This window comes from Mobula hypostoma, chromosome 17 (assembly GCF_963921235.1).
Source record: "Mobula hypostoma chromosome 17, sMobHyp1.1, whole genome shotgun sequence".
NCBI lineage: Eukaryota > Metazoa > Chordata > Chondrichthyes > Myliobatiformes > Myliobatidae > Mobula > Mobula hypostoma.
In genome coordinates, this window is record NC_086113.1 from 69642826 (window position 1) to 69661737 (window position 18912).

The 18912-nt window shown below is 42.9% G+C and overlaps 1 protein-coding gene across 1 annotated transcript in view; it reads left to right on the forward strand.

The window, feature by feature from the left end:
- kif15 (kinesin family member 15) overlaps positions 1–18912 on the forward strand; it is a 182808-nt gene that overhangs the window by 131770 nt on the left and 32126 nt on the right. The window contains exons 27-29 of the mRNA XM_063070099.1: positions 6402–6548; positions 13804–13962; positions 18644–18741. Of these exons, the coding sequence (XP_062926169.1) occupies positions 6402–6548; positions 13804–13962; positions 18644–18741 (404 nt within the window). The remainder of the gene's footprint in view (positions 1–6401; positions 6549–13803; positions 13963–18643; positions 18742–18912) is intronic.

Sequence of the window (18912 nt, forward strand, 5' to 3'; positions counted from 1 at the left end):
TTGGGTAGTGAAACCAGACAGCCATCAAGTCATAGCTGCAGCCCCGTCTGTGCATATTCCAACACAGAATGACCAGTCCAGTTTGCCTGACATGTAGTCATTCAAAGACTTGAATAGTTCTGCCCCAGTTGTGTTAGTTGGCAGCGGCAGTGCACACAACATATCCTCGTGCACATTGTCTTGAAATATATATTGCACATAAACCAGCAGTATTGCCTTGTTGTTGACATCGGTAGACTCGTCGCCCTCGATAGCATACCATGGTGACTCGTTAAGCCGTTCCAACAGCTGTGCTTCGATGTCATCGATTCTCCGTGAAACTGTGGTAGCTGAAAGAGAAACCTGTGCCATCTTGTTAGCTGCAGCCTCTCCCAACAGTTCACGGCACATGCCCTTGGCAGCAGGCAGAATCAATTCTTCACCAACAGCAGAAGGCTTCTTAGCCTCAGCAATATGGCTAGCCACTAAGTACGACGCTCTCAGAGCAGCAGCATTTGTGGAGGTGATGGCTCTCAGCACTTGTTTCTGTCCCGCTTGCTCACGTTTTTTCTGCTCAAAAAACTCAGCGGGTTTGTCTTTAAGTGCAGGGTGCTTGGACTCAAGGAGCCGAAGCAGTTTTGAGGGCTTCATTGCCTCATTAGATAGCTTGTCTCCACATATATCACACACAGGGGGCTTGGAGCGTGCGAGTCACCGGTCACAATAAAGCCATATTTTATGTACGACTCATCGTATTTTCTGTTGAAGGAAGCTTTTGTTTTTTTGTAGTCTCAGCCTCAGCTGTCTCTGCGTAATCATCATCGTTAGGCCTTTTATGTCCTCTTCCACCTCTTCCAAAGAAACTCTCAAACGACGTTTGTTTTTTACTCATACCAACTGATGGCCTCCGGCGTGGGTAATGACCTCGCGTACGTTCAAGCTCAACAGTGGGCGTGACAGGGAATGAGGAGAGGTGCAGCTGACCCATATCGCCACATCATGTAGTTTCCTCGCATGCTTTGCGGGCCCGGTGGTTGGGGACCACTGAGTTAAAGTATGTATAAGGGGCTGAGTCCTTGGGTCCTGCTGTATTAATGGGGATGATCAGTTTCTACACCGTTTCATGATGAAGGCCATGGAGCAGATACACGCTCTTTGCATCAAGCAATAGCATTAGATTTGTGGTCAGAGACTTTCTTTTGGGGGTTCTATAGCTGTACAATCAGTGAAGACTTTACATTTGCTCTTTTCCCACCTTTTGAAATAGGCTCTGTATGCTTTATTGATTGTAAAACATTCTATTAATTACATTAATTTATTTATCAAATGGTGTTAAGACATAGTCGTAGAAAAGTACAACACAAACCCAGGCTCCTCACCCCATCGAGACTGTGCTGAACCATTTAAACCTCCTACTCCCATTGACCTGCACTGGGACCTTTGCCCTCCATTCTCCTACCATCTACAAACTTCTCATTGAAAACAAACTCCCAAACACCCTTGTGCTGGCAGCATGTTCCACACTTTCACAACCCTCTAGGTCTTTTAAGCTTATCACCTTTTCACCCTTAACACAAAGACACTGGAGATCTCCCTGCCTTCCCACATCCTGCAAAGGAGCATTTAATTATCCTGTGTGACATCTGTACTGTTCTAACTAAGCAGATATAAAGAAGGAAACAGTAAATACTGTAAACTGGGGTGGGGGGGGGGGTCTGTCCACTATTAGCTTTGAGGAGAGATTGAGTAATTTGTATTGGAGGCTGAAAGATGACCTGATGGAAATGGATAAAATGGAGAGTTATAAATGGGATAATGGGGTAGGCAGCCAGAGTCTATTCCCAGGATAGTTATATTGAAAACCCAAGGTCATAAGTTTAATGTGAATGGGGAAAATTTAAAAAAGTTGTACATGCCTGAGAAGTACTGCAAGATAAGGTGGTGGAAGTATGTAGAAGAGAGGTGGATGTATGTACGATAGCAATGCTTGAGGTATTTCAAACACCTAGATGAGCAGATAAGGAATGGACTGTTGTGGAAGCAGATAAGTTTAATTTGGGATCATGATTGCTACAGACATGGTGTGTACATCATCACTGACTGCCAACTCCCCTTGTGGCTTTCTGAGGATTGATTTGAGGACTTGAACCATAAGACGTAGGAGCAGAATTAAGCCATTTGGTTCATCAGGTCTGCTCCGCCATTCAATCATGTTGGTGATATGCTGGTGAATGTCAAATATCTGACAAGGAAAACAATAGATATTAATTTTAGTGTTTAGTGAAGCAGTTAATTTAAGATAAGGTGGAACATGTGATGCTGGAGTTTCTGGGAGCAATTCAGAAGACTCAGGATAGGTGCATCCCAAAAAAGTAGTAGTAATCTAAAGGCAGGATGACGCAACTATGGCTGATGAGGGAAGTCAAAGCCAACATAAAATCAAAAGAGATGGCATATAATAAAGCAAAAATTAAGGGGTAAGTTAGAGGACTGGGAAGTTTATATTTAAAAAACATAAAAACCCATAAGGAGCAAAAAGATAAGGTAAGGTTGCCAACAATATCAGACTATACCAGAAGTGTTTTCAGATACATAAAGTGTAAAAGACAGATGAGAGTAGATATCGGACCACTTGAACTTAATGCTGGACAAGGAAATGGCAGACGAACTGACAAAGTACTTTCCATAACTCTTCACTGGAAGACACTGACAGTTGGCTGGAAATTCAAGAGTGTTGGGGACAGAAGTAATGAAGTTACCATTACTAACGAGAAGGTGCTTGGGAAATTGAAAGGTCTGTAGGTCGAGAAATCACCTGGACCAGATATACTACTCCTGACTCTACCCATGACTGTGTGGCTAGGTATAGCTCAAATACCATCTATAAATTTGCTGATGATACTACTATTGTTGGTAGAATCTCAGATGGAGACGAGAGGGTGTACAGGAGTGAGATATGCTAACTAGTGGAGTAGTGTCACAGCAACAACCTGGCACTCAACATCAGTAAGGCGAAAGAGCTGATTGTGGACTTCAGGAAGGGTAAGATGAAGGAACACACAGCAATCCTCATAGAGGGATCAGAAGTGGAGAGAGTGAGCAGTTTCAAGTTCCTGGGTGTCAAGATCTCTGAGAATCTAACCTAGTCCCAACATATCAATGCAGTTATAAAGAAGGCAAGACAGTGTCTATACTTCATTTGGAGTTTGAAGAGATTTTGTGTGACAACAAATACACTGAAAAACTTTTGTAGGTGTACTGTAGAGAGCATTCTGACAGGCTACATCACTGTCCGGTGGGGGTGGGGGCGGTGGTACTGTACATGACTGTCCGATAGAAGCTGCAGAGGGTTGTAAATTTAGTCGGCTCCATCTTGGGGATGCAGAGTGAGGTCCTTAATGAGTACTTCACTTCAGTATTTATCAGGGAAAAGGACATGGAAGACCAGGAGATCAGTGCTGAGTGCATAAATATGTTGGGGTATTCTGGGGTCAAGGAAGAGAAAATGTTGGGTCTCCTAATGAGTATGAAGGTGGACAACTCCCCAGGGCCTGATGGGATTTACCCCAGGTTATTGAAGGAGACAAGATGCAAGATTGTTGGGGCCTTGACCAGTATCCGTGTTCTCTCTAGCCATAGGCGAGGTCCCGGAGGACTGGTAAGTAGCTACTTTTTGAGGATAGGATACATGAGCATTTGAAAACCCATTGCCTAATTGGGGAGAGCCAGCATGGCTTTGTGTGGGGCAAGTTGTATTTTACTAACTTGATGGAGTTTCTTGACAAGGTGATGAGAGATTAATGAAGGTAGAGCAGTGGTTATTACCTTAGTGAGGTGAATTTTAGTCTGTGTTTGATGAAGTCCTTCACGAGAGGCTGATCCAGAAGATTGGGATGCATGGGGTCTGCGGTGAATTGGCTGTTTGGATTCAGAACTGGCTTGCACAGAGAAGACGGTAATGGTCAAAGGGACTCATTTGAGCTGGTTCCACAGGGATCTGTGCTGGGTCCTCTGCCGTTTGATGTATATAAATGATCTGGATGGAAGTGTGGATGGGTAGGTTAGTAAGTTTGCAGATGATACCAAGATTGCCAGTCTTTTACTGTGCACAATTCCACTAAAGAATACAACACGATATAGATCAGTTGCAGATAAGGGCTGAGAAATGACAAATGGTGTTCAACCCAGATAAATGTGAGGTGTTGCAAGGAGATGACTCTGAAGAGTGTTGCTGAGCAGAGAGATCTTGGGGTCCAAGTTCAAAGCTTCTCGAAAGTGGACACACAGGTCGTTAGAATGGTTAAGAAGGCTTATGGAATGTTTGCTTTTAGTAGTCAAGGCATTGAGGTTTTGTTATAACTTTACAAGACTTTGGTTAGGCCACATCTGGAATATTACGTACAGTTCTAGTCACCCATAGGATGGATGTCCAGGCTTTGGAGAGGGTGCAGAAGAGGTTTACCAGGATGCTGCCCGGTTTAGAGGGCATGTGCTATCGTGAGAGGCTGGACAATCTTGGGTTGTTTTCTCTGGAGCAGTGGAGGCTGGGGGGTGATCAGATAAAGGTTTATAAGATTGAGAGGCATTAAGGGAGTATCTTTAGCAACACACGTAAAAGTTGCTGGTGAACGCAGCAGGCCAGGCAGCATCTCTAGGAAGAGGTACAGTCGACGTTTCGGTCCAAGACCCTTCGTCAGGACTGACTGAAAGAAGAGCTAGTAAGAGATTTGAAAGTGGGAGGGGGAGAGGGAGATCCAAAATGATAGGAGAAGACAGGAGGGGGAGGGATGGAGCCAAGAGCTGGACAGTTAATTGGCAAAAGGGATATGAGAGGATCATGGGACAGGAGGTCCAGGGAGAAAGGAAAGGGGGAGGGGGGGAACCCAGAGGATGGGCAAGGGGACAGAGGGAGAAAAAGGAGAGAGAGAAAAAGAATGTGTGTATATAAATAAATAACGGAAGGGGTACGAAGGGGAGGTGGGGCATTAGCGGAAGTTAGAGAAGTCAATGTTCATGCCATCAGGTTGGAGGCTACCCAGAAGGAATATAAGGTACTGTTCCTCCAGCCTGAGTGTGGCTTCATCTTTACAGTAGAGGAGGCCATGGATAGACATATCAGAATGGGAATGGGACGTGGAATTAAAATGTGTGGCCACTGGGAGATCCTGCTTTCTCTGGCGGACAGAGCATAGGTGTTCAGCGAAACGGTCTCCCAGTCTGCGTTGGGTCTCGCCAATATACAGAAGGCCACATCGGGAGCACCAGACACAGTATATCACCCCAGCCGACTCACAGATGAAGTGTCGCCTCACCTGGAAGGACTGTCTGGGGCCCTGAATGGTGGTGAGGGAGGAAGTGTAAGGGCATGTGTAGCACTTGTTCTGCTTACAAGGATATGTGCTGGGAGGGAGATCGGTGGGGAGGGATGAGGGGGACGAATGGACAAGGGAGTCGCGTAGGGAGCGATCCCTGCGGGCAACAGAGAGAGGGGGAGGGAAAGATGTGCTTAGTGGTGGGATCCCGTTGAGGTGGCGGAAGTTACGGAGAATTATATGTTGGACCCGGAGGCCCGAAGGGAGTATCTTTCTTTTCCCCCAGGATAGAAATGTCTAATACTTAGAGGACATGCATTGAAGGTGAGAGGGGGTAGGTTCGAAGGGAATGTGAGTTTTTTTCACTCAATGGTGGATGTTTGGAAGGTGCTGCCTGGTATAATGGTGGAGGCTAATACAGTAGAGATTTTTAAGAGAAGTTCAGATGGGCACGTGAATATAAGGAAAATGGAGGGATATGGAGTAGGAGAGATTAGTTTTGGGGGTTTTTGATTACTTTTTTAGCTGGTTTGGCATAACACTGGGCTGAAGGGCCTGTGCTATGCTGTGCTGTTCTGTTCTGTCATTACCTGGATGTAATGAATTGATAAGTATGGAAGGTGTGGAAGGTAAGTTTTTAATTGTACCTTGATCCATATGTAAATAATAACCGATCCCAGTCAAATCAGTTCTACTTTTGGATGGCTCACAAAGAGGATACAACATGTGTACAGATATGTTTGTTAATTAGAATATTTAGCTGTAAGAGATTGGAATGAAATGTGGGATTGGTCTGAGGTTGTTTGGGTGATCTATAGATATGTAGGAGCAAAGTGCTGGAAGGTGTCATCAACAGTGCTCTCTGTACTGCCCATTGTACCTACGATACTGATCCCATTTATCCACATTAGGTCTGTCGCCTTCTATTCATCGGTGGCTCAGGTGCTTATCTAAATGCTGCTTGGATAGCGTCTGCCTCCACCACCTGTCCAAGCTATTTGCCAGTGATGTTCATCTCATAGTAAAATAAATAAATATGCACTGGACAGTAGTCTGATATATAAACCCGTGCTACTGTAGTGTTCTCAGACCTTGTTTTTACATTGTCAGATGGAGATGCTGTATGAAGATCTCACTAATACCTCCCAGCAGCTTGAGCAACAAACGGAATACTCTCAGGAACTGGCAGCAAAATTGCAGCAGATGCAAGAAGAAGCGGAGAAAAGTAAAAGAACCGTTAAAGAACTTAACAGTCAGGTAATTAAATCAAAAGCTGCTATTCTGGTTGTTACAATGAAGCAAAGCAATATCTCTTAAGTCCTGACGAAGGGTCTCGGCCCGAAACATCGACTGTACCTCTTCCTTTAGATGCCGCCTGGCCTGCTGTGTTCACCACCATTTTTTGTGTGTGTTGCTTGAATTTCCAGCATCTGCAGATTTCCTCGTGTTTGCGTTTCTTAAGTCCTTGCTAGCCCTGGTCTTTATTGTTGGAACTATGTATCTATTTTCTGTCTGTTGGAGCCATGTATCTATTTTCTGTCTGTTGGAGCCATGTATCTATTTTCTGTCTATTATATTTTGTGGTGTGTTTATTATGGTAATCTGTCCTGAGATTTGGGGTGTGGTTGGAGCAAATGAGTATTCTCGCTTTGTTTTGGTTTAGTGGAGAGTGGCTGAGCCACAGATTGTTTTCACTGACCTTTAATTTAGTTCGAACGCTTACTATGCTAATTGGGACATGGTTGGAACTCCACTATAATGCTTAAATACATACAGAATGCTAATTCTGATATCGTTATTTTGAATGCTAAGATTGCTATATTGCTGATTTAGTTTTGTTAGATTTTTATCGCTATAAGATCATTCGTCTTTGGTTTCGTAATAAAGGATTGTACATACCTTTTTCGACTTCGCAAATTCGTTTGTTGAGTACCCTGGCTTCCTGTCTCAGCTGTTTTACTTTTTTTTAAAGTAAACACTACATTTGGTTAACAAAAGAACAGTTATACCAAATGAACACCAGTCTACGGCAAAAGATTGCCTCAGACCTGTTAGTGAAATTAGAACAACACGTCAGAAACTCAAGCAGTTTGCCGTAAAATTATCTGTGACATTTTGTTGAATCGTGCTGTGTATTTGTGGTTTGAACATAATTTTGAATGGTCAGTGCTGCTTATCCATTAGGGACCTACCTTTGCTCAATCAAGTTGTATTTGCCCAAAAATTTGTTGTTTTGTTTTATTGATGTGCTAAATATTATGATTACCGACATTTGAATTGAAGGCTGTTTTTCCAGTCTGGTTTGGTCTGGTAGATGTGCAGATAGTTTGTTTGAGTACAATTATTCAATCGAATATTTTTGGTACTGTGGTGCAAACAAAGTTAATTGTGAATCGCTCTACTAGAGAAAGTAACATGAGTGTATTGAAGCATGGAATTGGTGCCAGCAACCCTACGCTTGGAACTTGCTACAAAGACCTACCTCTGGATGGGGTCTCTTTGGGTGAGCCTCCGTTTACATGTGTAGGAGTGGACTACTTTGGACATTTTGAGGTGAAGAGCAAAAGGAGTAGAGTGAAGAAGTATGGGGTCCTATTGACTTCTTTACGCACAGATTCCTTTGTTAATGCACTTCACTCTATAGCAAGACAAGGACAGGTTTGTAAACTGTGCTCTGATAATGCGATAAACTTTGGAGTTGAGCGTGAGTTTCAAGAAGCCATTGAGATGTGGAATCGTTCATGAATAAGTAATGTCCTTCTTGGACAAGGAATTAAGTAGATTTTAAACCTTTCCTACATTGGTTCACATCATGGAGAAACATGGAAGTGATTGATTAGGTCTGTGCAAAAGGTCTTCAATTCCACCATGAAGATCAGGTTCTTAATGAAAAGTGTTTCAACATAGTTCTTTGTGTAGCAGAGGCTCTTATCGATGGTCGTCCAATTACTAAAGCATCCTCTTATCCCAATGATTTGGAACCAGCACCCAGCCATGTGTTATCACCAGGAGATTTCCAAAAGGAAGACATTTATGCTCATTGTAAATGGAAGCAGGTCCTATACATGTCAAACTTGTGTTGGAAATGGTGTCAAGAAGTATTTACCAGTTACAGGAATGCCAGAAGCGGTCAGGTATAAAGCACGAATATGGCTCAGGAGCCATTGTGCTTATAGCTGATTACACAACATCTTGAACTCATGGTTCATGGGAAGGGTCATTTCAGTCTTTCCAAACGGAGGATTTGTGCAGCAGGTGCACATCAAAACCAACACTAGCTGTCTGGACAGGCCTGTAACCAAGATCTGTCTTTTACAGGAGGCAGAAGTTTGAGGAGCTATAGCTTTAGAAGTTTTATGACTTTGACTTGACAGAGAGTGGTGGCAAAGGTCGCTCTGTACTGGGCTAAGTGCTGGTAACCTCTGGCCTAGATGACTGTTACATGAGTTGACTAGAAGAAGAAAGGAGGAGGATATTCATATAAATGTTAAGATGTGTTTGTCCTTGAAGATTTCATGTCTCCTATTTCAGTATTTAGTTATTATAGTGTAATAATTAAGGGACTGGGATGCAGAAGCCATGTGTTTTTTGTCCACTGAAGCCATGTATCTGTCTGTATGGTATTTTTGTGGTGCATTTATTATAGTAATCTGTTATATGGGTTGGGGTGTGGTAGTAGTAAATGAGTTGTTTAGTTTAGCCTAGTGAAGAGGAGTTGAGCCATGGAGAATGATTATTTTTTTGTTGACTGCTTACTATGCTAATTGGGATTGCTAATTTGGATGTTGTTAGAATGCTATTAGAATGTTGAAATACTTAGAACTTTATTTCTGATATCACTAATTAGAACTTGGTGGCATTGATTTGAACGCTACGATCACTTTAATCACAAATTTAGTTTCATTAGATTTTTATTGCCATAAGACAATTCGGTTTTCCTTGTTTTATAATAAAGGATTGAACATACTTTTTTGTCTTTGCAAGTCATTTATTTGGAAGCAAGTCATACAGCGTCAGTCTCCTGGCTTAATCTCAGTAGTTTTGGTTTGTTTTAAAGTAACCATAGATTTATAGTTGCTTGATGTGTTTTATGAAGTCATAGACTACTACAGCACAGTAGTGGGCCTTTTGACCAGTCTAACCCATGCTGAACTGGTCCCATCAACCTGCATCTGGACCACAGCCTTCCGCACCTCTCCCATGCATGCACCTATCCAAACTTCTCATGTTGAAATCAAGCCCGTATCCACCACATCAGCTGGTAGCTCCTTCCACACCCTCTGAGTGAAGAAGCTCCCTCTAATGTTCCCCTTCAACATTTCACCTTTTACCCTTAACCCGTGACCTTTATTCTAGTTCCACTTAATCTCATAGGCAAAAGTCATCTTGTATTTGCCTTTTCTATACCCCTCATAAATCTGTATGTAACGCGCTGTCATGGCTTCTTTGTAATGTTCACTGCTGAAGTAACGGTTCCTCTGTAGCAGCAATGTTTGGGTTATGGCTGGAGATAACAGGACTGTGGTTATGCATGTTAGCCAATCAGGAATTTGTTGCCCTGTCTTGTGAATCTGGAAGCAGTTATTTCACGGACTTTTGCCAGAGAGGGGGCGAGAGAGAGAGATGAAGATAGAAGACGCGAATGGAGAGATTTGGTAGACTGCCGGACAGGGTGGGCTCAGAGCGAGGGTCCGAAGGGCAGCAACGATTGGAGGAGGTCAATGGTGAACGATCGGCCTAAGAGTGAGCTCCAACTTTATGCATGGACAGTTAATTAGATTGGGCCCTTTTTTTTTCTTTTGTTTCATTTCTCTACTAACCATATAGTCAAAGTAAGAGTTATAAAGCTTAATCATTTAATCGCATATTGTGTACTGTTTGTTATTTCAGGGTACTGATTTGTAACAGGGGACACCGCACAGCATCCACCCAAACGAGATTTCTTAAGTTTGGCCGGGCCGGGGGTTATCACCCCCTATATTAAGCCACTAGACAAAGCGAGAGTTACATGTATATCTCTACCAAATTTCCTCTCAATCTTCTGTGCTCTAGGGGATAAAGCTCTAACCATTTCAACTTTTCCCAATACTCAGCCCATTTTGCCAACTGGTCCAAATCCCACTGTAAGCTTTGATGGTCTTCCTTGCTGTTCACTAAACCCCCAATCTTAGCGTCATCCTCAGATTTGCTGATCCATTGTACCACATTATCATCCAGATTGTTGATATAGATGACTAACAACAATGAATCAATGAAAACCTACCCACAGCAATGATGGACAAACAGCCCACGTGCAAGCAACAAAAATCGTGCACATACAAAAAAGAAAATAAACATAATAAACAAATAAATACTGTAGTAAATATTGAGAAGATGAGTTATGGGGACTTTGAAAGTGAATCCATATGTTGTGGATAGTTCAGTGTAGAAGTAAGTGAACTTACCCTGTCTGGTTCTCTCTATGAATAAATCAATCAATTGGAAGAGAGGGTGTTCTATATTTTGATTTGGGAATGGTTTCAACTTTTCTTTCAGTTTCTCAAGTCCCTGCAACATCCTCATCAATTTCTTCTCTACTCGTTCCGGTTTATTGCAATTTTTCCCATAGCAGGTAACTAAAACCAAAAACAGTATTTAAGGTGATGGAGGGAAGGTTTAAAGGAGATGTGCAAGGCACTCTTTATAGGGGCCTGGAACATGCAGTGAATGGAGGGATATGAATCATGTGTAGGCAGATAGAGCTTGTTTAAATTGGCATCATGGCAGGCTGAAAGGCCTGTTACTTTTCTGTACCCTTCTATATTTTGTTGTAGCTTAACATGAATGAAATTCCAAGTATAAAATTGTTGCTAGAAATCAATTGAAAATAAGTTTATTGCTTTTGTATTTGCAATTCTGTAAAGAAAGTACAGATTTGCTATTATTTTAAGTAATTGTTCCTTATCAATCTGATTGTGGAATTTATAACTGCAGGTGAAAGATGTTGAATATCAAGCAATAAAATGAGCACATAAAAAAAATGTTCAGTTGATCAAGTCCTTGAGTGAAATTTAGTGTGACACCTGGGTGAGATAACTGAAAAGCAAACCTTATCCTCCCTTTTCTGTCCCCTCCATCCCTCTTTTCTGTGGTTAGAAACTTGCAAGGAGAAGAGTTCTATTAGGCCTTTGGCATAGCTTTGCTTTACAGCAGAACCTTTGCTTGTGTTTTAGGCGGGTTCCTACAGTTCTGATCTACACTTTCGTCATACTTCCTTATTTCATGTGGAGTCACATCTTTCCTCCAGAATGCATCATCTCCAGATGAATAAGTGGTATGCTCAAAGTTTGTAACTGGTAGAGGATCCAAGGGTCTGGATATTGTGATTGCGTCACAGTTGGAATTTTCTGGAATGATGAAGATAGTGCCAGGAATGGTGACCATGCACTACCAATTGTCATAGAAGCCGAGTGGTTCGCAGATGTGCCATAGGATGCAAATTTACATGTTCTAGCTATAGTCAATAGTTGATGAGCAATGTGAGTCATTTCTCTCTAAGCATTCCCACCCAACAGGAACAAATATTGGTGCTGAATTGGGGTTAGACATGGAATAAATGCAAGGGAAGGTGCTGGACAAGCAGAAGTAATTACTTTTAGTGCAGGAACTCTCAAAGTATCCAAACTAATTTGATGGATTGTGTTGGGGAGGTGGGGGAGTGCAATCATATCTCTACCCTCTGCTGTTGTCATTTTGCTTGTTTGTATCAGCTTGCAAAATTTCACTATTTGGAATGGGCAGAATCCTTTAAATCCCTAAAGTAGATTCATATATATATATATATATAAATAAAATAAAAGGAGATTTGGCACATGACCAGATACAGCAACAAACTCCTACAAATGAACTGTTGCATGTATCCTGACTGGTTGCATCATGATTTTGTACGGCAATTCAAATGTGCAGAAGCTGCGTGGAGGAGGAGTGGATACATCACAGGCATATTCTTTCCCACTATCAGTAATACTTACGAAGGGACTGACTCAAGTTGGCAACATCTCTCATCAAACATCTCCACCATCTAAGCCATGCCATCTTCTCACTGCTACCATTGGACGGGAGATACAGAACTCTGCCAAGTCGACTAGGTTCAAGACCAGCCACTCTTCCAGATAGCAATTCTTTTCAATTATTTCACCCTTTCTACACCTTCAGCTTGTTCTTTTTGTATTGTTGGTGCCTGCGATGTACGGTTTGGATCTCGATCAAAGGATCCGGCACAATGCTATGTCTTGAGAGCTGACCCGTGGAGAGAAACCAAAGACAGCACCAAAGCAGGGTCATGAACAACTCCACCTCGAAGCGTCGAGGAAGATTGAAGCATTGAGGTGAAGGTGTTCAGACCCAGTCAGCGAACGCTGCAGAAGGAGGCCCCCAAGATGACTGCATTGGAACCCAGTCAGCTATAGCTCCCAACGGGGCCTGGGGGTTAGCCATCGCTCCCAACGGGGTCATTCAGACAAGGTGTGTGTTCTGAGTAATAGCAGGACTGTTTGATGGTTTGAGCTTTATGTAATTGGACTGTGCTTTATATTGGTCTCCTGCAGTTTTTCGGCATTTTCTTTCTTGTGACCAATTGGCTGGTGGGTGATCTGTAAGTTCTTTGTGGGTGGGGAGGGGGTAAGAAGTTTTTGATGCTACTGTCACTGTTCTTTTTTTGTGAGGGTTGCTGTTTTTTTCTGAGGAGTTGGGTGTGTGTTACTATTGATGTCTTTCTGCAAGTGAGGGGTTTGGTTGCTGTTTTTGCTGCGAGGGAAGGGGCCAGGGATTGTTATTTCTGCTTGTTTTTTTTCCTGAGGGGAGGTGCCAGGGATGGTAATTGTTGCTGTTTTCTGCGGAGGAGGGGGTCATGGAATTGTAGTGTTGCTGTTTTTTTCTGCGGAGGAGGGGATCGCAGATTGTAATTGTTGCTGTTTTTCTGCGGAGAAGGGGGTTGAAGATTGTATTGTTTTTCTATAGAGAAGGTGTTGGGGATTGTATTGGTGCTGGTTGTTTCTGCAGGGGGAGGGTGGAGGATTCTGGGCTCTGCAAGTTTTGTTTCCTTTACTTTTTCATGTGTATTTCATGGCTATTTGAAGAAGGCAAGTATCAGAGATGTATTGTACAGGCATACTTGGACAATAAAATGAATCTTGAACCATTTGATTCTTGAACCAGCCTATACCACAATTATAACCATCGCAGTATTACAACACTATATTCACTTTGCACTAAATAGACTTTGTTTTCTTTTGTTCTAATTGTGTTATTTTTGTATAATTGTGTATAGTTTAATTCATTTTTTCTTGTGAATCTTGTGTAACTGATGCTATGTGATGTTGCTAAAAGTACATTTTCATTTAAATTGTATGGCAATGAGCTCAATTTTGACTTTGAAATAGCAATAGCTGTATGCACCAGCTACTGTGATAGTAGCAGAATAAATTTTATTCTTAAAGCCTTAATTATCTTCCTGCTTTTTGCTTCCCCACAGACTCCCTGTACTCCTGGATCTCCAGCATATCCATTTCGAACCCCAGAGCAGCACCAGAGGCAATCGGATCATCAAAATGCAATTCAAGCTTCCTTTGAAGTGTTGGCTGAGATGGAGTTAGAAAGGGAATCCAAGAATAAACAGATTCTACAACTCAAAGTAGTATACAAGAGCTTGAATTCATTTTGGTTTTTAATGATTATTAAGCCAGAGCACGTTGTTTTTATGGACTGTTGCAAAATTCTACAACCGCAAGTGAACAGAACAGTATGGTACAGGAAAGCCCTTTCAGCCCACAATATCTGTGTCAACTATGATGTCAGTCCAAGCTAATCCCATTTGGCTGTACATTCCTCCTAATGGTCCAACTTTCATCTGACTTCCTGAAGTGCAACACATCATGGTTGTCCAAATTAAGCACCATCTCCCATTTCTCTGCCTATGTTTTCAACTCATATGTATCCTGCTATATCCTTTGACGATCTTCTTCACTATGCACAATTCTGCCAATATTTGTTTTCTGCAAACATAATAGACCTCCTCCATTTTCATTCAGATCTTTCTTATATTTGTATATATCACAAACAAGGGTCTTGTAGAACACCATTAGTCACACACCTCCAATGAGGATAATGCTCTTCCAACCAAGTCTCCATGGATTCCGTGTGCCTTAATCTTTGGACCTTCTTGACTTCCAAGTGTCATAGTGCATAACATAGTTTAGTTTTGAGTTCATTTTGCTCATGATATCACAATAGATTCCAATCTGATCAAAGTGAAAGCAGAATTTATTGGGCACTGCAGTTCTCAACCTGGAGAAGAGTAGAGTTTTGCGTCTGAATCTGTTCTGATTGAAAGATGGCAAATGCAGTCCCAATATTTAAGTCAGGAGAGGAAATTGGGAATTGACCAGTGAGCTTGACTGGTCAGCCAATATTGGAATCTGTTGCTAAGGAAGTGGTTACAGAACACTTAAATAATATGATTGGCAGAATTTCTATGGATTTTTGAAAGGATAATCATATTTGACAAAGCTTTTGGAATGTTTTGAGGTTGCAACCTGTGGTATAGAAAAGGACAAGCGAGTTGATGGCACGTATTAGAACTGGCATCAGGTGTCAAAATCTAAGTACTCAATATTGTGGATAATGCACCAGATTGAAAACTAATAAGCAGATGAGGCTTTTCATTCCAGGATGAGGGAGATGTCCTCCTTTTTTAAAGAAAGGGGCTTCCCTTCCTCCATTATCAACTCTGCTCTCAAACGCATCTCCCCCATTTCACGTACATCTGCTCTCACTCCATCCTCCCGCCACCCCACTAGGAATAGGGTTCCCCTGGTCCTCACCTACCACCCCACCAGCCTCCGGGTCCAACATATTATTCTCCGTAACTTCCGCCACCTCCAACGGGATCCCACCACTAAGCACATCTTTCTCTCCCCCCCCCTCTGCTTTCCGCAGGGATCGCTCCCTACGCGACTCCCTTGTCCATTCGTCCCCTCCATCCCTCCCCACTGATCTCCCTCCTGGCACTTATCCGTGTAAGCGGAACAAGTGCTACACATGCCCTTACACTTCCTCCCTTACCACCATTCAGGGCCCCAAACAGTCCTTCCAGGTGAGGCGACATTTCACCTGTGAGTCGGCTGGGGTGATATACTGCGTCCGGTGCTCCCGATGTGGCCTTCTATATATTGGCGAGACCCGACGCAGACTGGGAGACCGCTTTGCTGAACACTTACGCTCTGTCCGCCAGAGAAAGCAGGATCTCCCAGTGGCCACACATTTTAATTCCACATCCCATTCCCATTCTGACATGTCTATCCACGGCCTCCTCTACTGTAAAGACGAAGCCACACTCAGGCTGGAGGAACAACATCTTATATTCCGTCTGGGTAGCCTCCAACCTGATGGCATGAACATCGACTTCTCTAACTTCCGCTAATGCCCCACCTCCCCCTCGTACCTCATCTGTTATTTATTTTTATACACACATTCTTTTTCTCACTCTCCTTTTTCTCCCTCTGTCCCTCTGACTATACCCCTTGCCCATCCTCTGGGTCACCCCCCCTTGTCTTTCTCTCCGGACCTCCTGTCCCATGATCCTCTCGTATCCCCTTTGCCAATCACCTGTCCAGCTCTTGGCTCCATCCCTCCCCCTCCTGTCTTCTCCTATCATTTTGGATCTCCCCTTCCCCCTCCCACTTTCAAATCTCTTACTAACTCTTCCTTCAGTTAGTCCTGACGAAGGGTCTCGACCTGAAACGTCGACTGTACCTCTTCCTAGAGATGCTGTCTGGCCTGCTGCATTCACCAGCAACTTTGATGTGTGTTGCTTGAATTTCCAGCATCTGCAGAATTCCTGTTGTTTGCGTATGTAATAGGAGGGTTGTGCAGGCTGATTTGTTTCAAGTTTTCTGATACAAAACTGGGTGGTAGTGTGAGGATGATTCAGGGCGCTTTGATGAAGAGTAGTGCAAGTGAATAAGTGAAACTACAATGTAGAAAACTGTAACGTCACCTATTTTGATAAGGCTTCTGAAAACGTGCTTTAAATGGTGAGAGATTCTTGTCTTGGAGAAATCTGAATGTACAAGAATCACGAAGTTAGTATACATGCTGTGTAGCCAACAAGGAAGGTAAAAAAAACAAGTTAACTTGTATTGCAAGATGATTTGGATGCAACGGTAGAGGCATCTTGCTCCAATCATAGAGCCCTGGCAAGATGGCATCAGAAATACATCCAGGTCTGATATCCTTCTTTACATAACACACAGCAAGTGTTCACTGGACTTCTGTTACTTAAATCCTGTACCAACTATTGATAACCCAACATCACTGACTTATGAAATTTACAGATACCAATGTTTAAGCAGGATTGCAGCATCAGTTTAAGAAGTGATATTTTATAAATACAGTAAAAGGAGTAAATTAGTATTTTGTACACCAATTTCCATAAATGTTCTTCAACACTTGGCAAAACTAACACTTGTGAAGTTGTGTGGTTTTGGCTATAAACTCAAATTAACTAACTGGATTAAATGTTGTATATACACTTTGATAAGTCTCTGGGAAGATGATAAATGTTGTACTGAAGCAACCTGAAAAATCGCCTTTGCCTTCCCATGCAAGCCCTTCTGAAATGTGTGTGTTTTTTTTTCCAAAATACGTTATATAAAAAAAAGTGTGAGGGAACTCGGATTGCTTCAACTGACCACCTCATTTTCACCATGGATGTCCAATCCCAATGCACTTCTATCCTCGATCAAGAAGACCTTAAAACTTTCTGCTCTCTCAGTGATAAAACCAAATGGTTCCCCTCCACCACCACCCTCCTCCATCTGGCAGATCAGGTCCTCGCTCTCAACAATTTCTCCTTCAGCTCTTCCCACTCTCTCCAGACGAGGGACAGCCATGGGCACCTGCACGGGCCTCAGCTATGCCTGGCTTTTTGCTGGTTACGTAGGACATTCCATGTTCCAAGCCTTCCCTGGTAATGATTCCCAACTCTTTCTCCACTACTTTGACAACTGCTTTGGCGCTGCTTCATGCACCCCTGCTGAGCTCATCAATTTCACCAACTTTGCCTCTGACTTCAACCCTGCCCTTAAATTCATTTGGTCTATTTCTGACATTTCCCTCCCCTTTCTCGATCTCTTTGTTTCCATCTCTGAAGACAAACTGTCAACCAACATTTTTTAATATATATAAATCTACCAATTCCCATGGTTATCTTGTCTATACCACTTTCCACCCTGTCTCCATTAAAAATGCTATTTCCTTTTCTTAGTTCCTTCGACTCGCCTGAATCTATTCTTTCCCTTCCAGGACATCAGAAACTTCATCCTCCATTTCCCGAACATACACGCTCAGCCCATCTTTCCTCTGCCTCAACAGTGATAGAGTTCCTCTTGTCCTTGCCTATCAACACATCATCCTCTGCAACTTCCACATCTCTAAAGGGATCTTACCACTAAACAGACCCTTACCTCTCCCCACCTCTGCCCAACCCCCCCCCCCCTACTGCAGGGAATGCTCCCTCTGCGATTCCCTTGTCCATCCTTCCTTCCTCACTAATTTCCCTCACAGCACTTATCCCTGCAGGCAGCCAAAGTGCTACCCCTGCCCTTTCACTCCTCCCTCACCTCCAATCAGGAGCCCAAACAGTCCTTCCAGGTGAGGCAACATTTCATCTACGAATCTGCTGGGGTCATCTATTGCATCCGATGCTCTCAATACAGCCTCCTCTACATTGGTGAGACATAATGTAAATTGGGCGACCGCTTCATCAAGTACCTCCGCTCAATCCACCTAAAGCAGAACATCCCAGTGGCCAAACGTTTTAATCCTGATTCCTTTTCCCATTTGGATGTGTCAGTCCATGGCCTCCTCTTGTATCGCAATGAGGCCACCCTCAGGATGGAGGAGCAATACCTTTTATTCTGTCTGGGCAGCCTCTAAGTTGATGGCATGAATATCAAATACTCCTGGTTTTAAAAAAATCCCTACCCCCTCACCTCTTCTTCTATTCCCCACTCTGGCCTCTCACCTCTTCTCACCTGCCTCTGGGTTCCTTCCTCCATCCCTTTCTCCTGTGGTCTACTCTCCTCTCCTATCAGAATCCTTCCTCTTAAGCCCTTTACCTTTCCTACCCAATTGGCTTCACCCATCACCTGCCAACCAGCCACCTTCCCCTCCCGCAACCTTTTTATTCTGATGTCATCCCCCTGAATTTCCACTCCTGAAAAAGGGTCTTAGCCTGAAACATCGACTGTTTTAGTAATTCCCATTGATACTGCCTGACCTGCTAAGCTCCTCTAGAATTTTGTGTATTGCAGAGCCAGTTGCATGAATTGAAAACTCGGTGTTTGGAAATGGATGCTTTGGAGAGACACTGTCGGAATTTGGAGAACTGCCTAGAAAGAACAGAGAAAAGGTATTGTTCTGATCTGGGTTTTTCTCCAGTTAGTGTTTGATATAGAAATATTCATCATTTGAAAAATTGCTTTCTCCAAAAATAGCATGTTCAAACTGTGAGCCCTGAATTGGCATGTTTTTCCATTTACAGTCTTAATTGAAATTTCAATGTATTGCATCATTTCTTGGG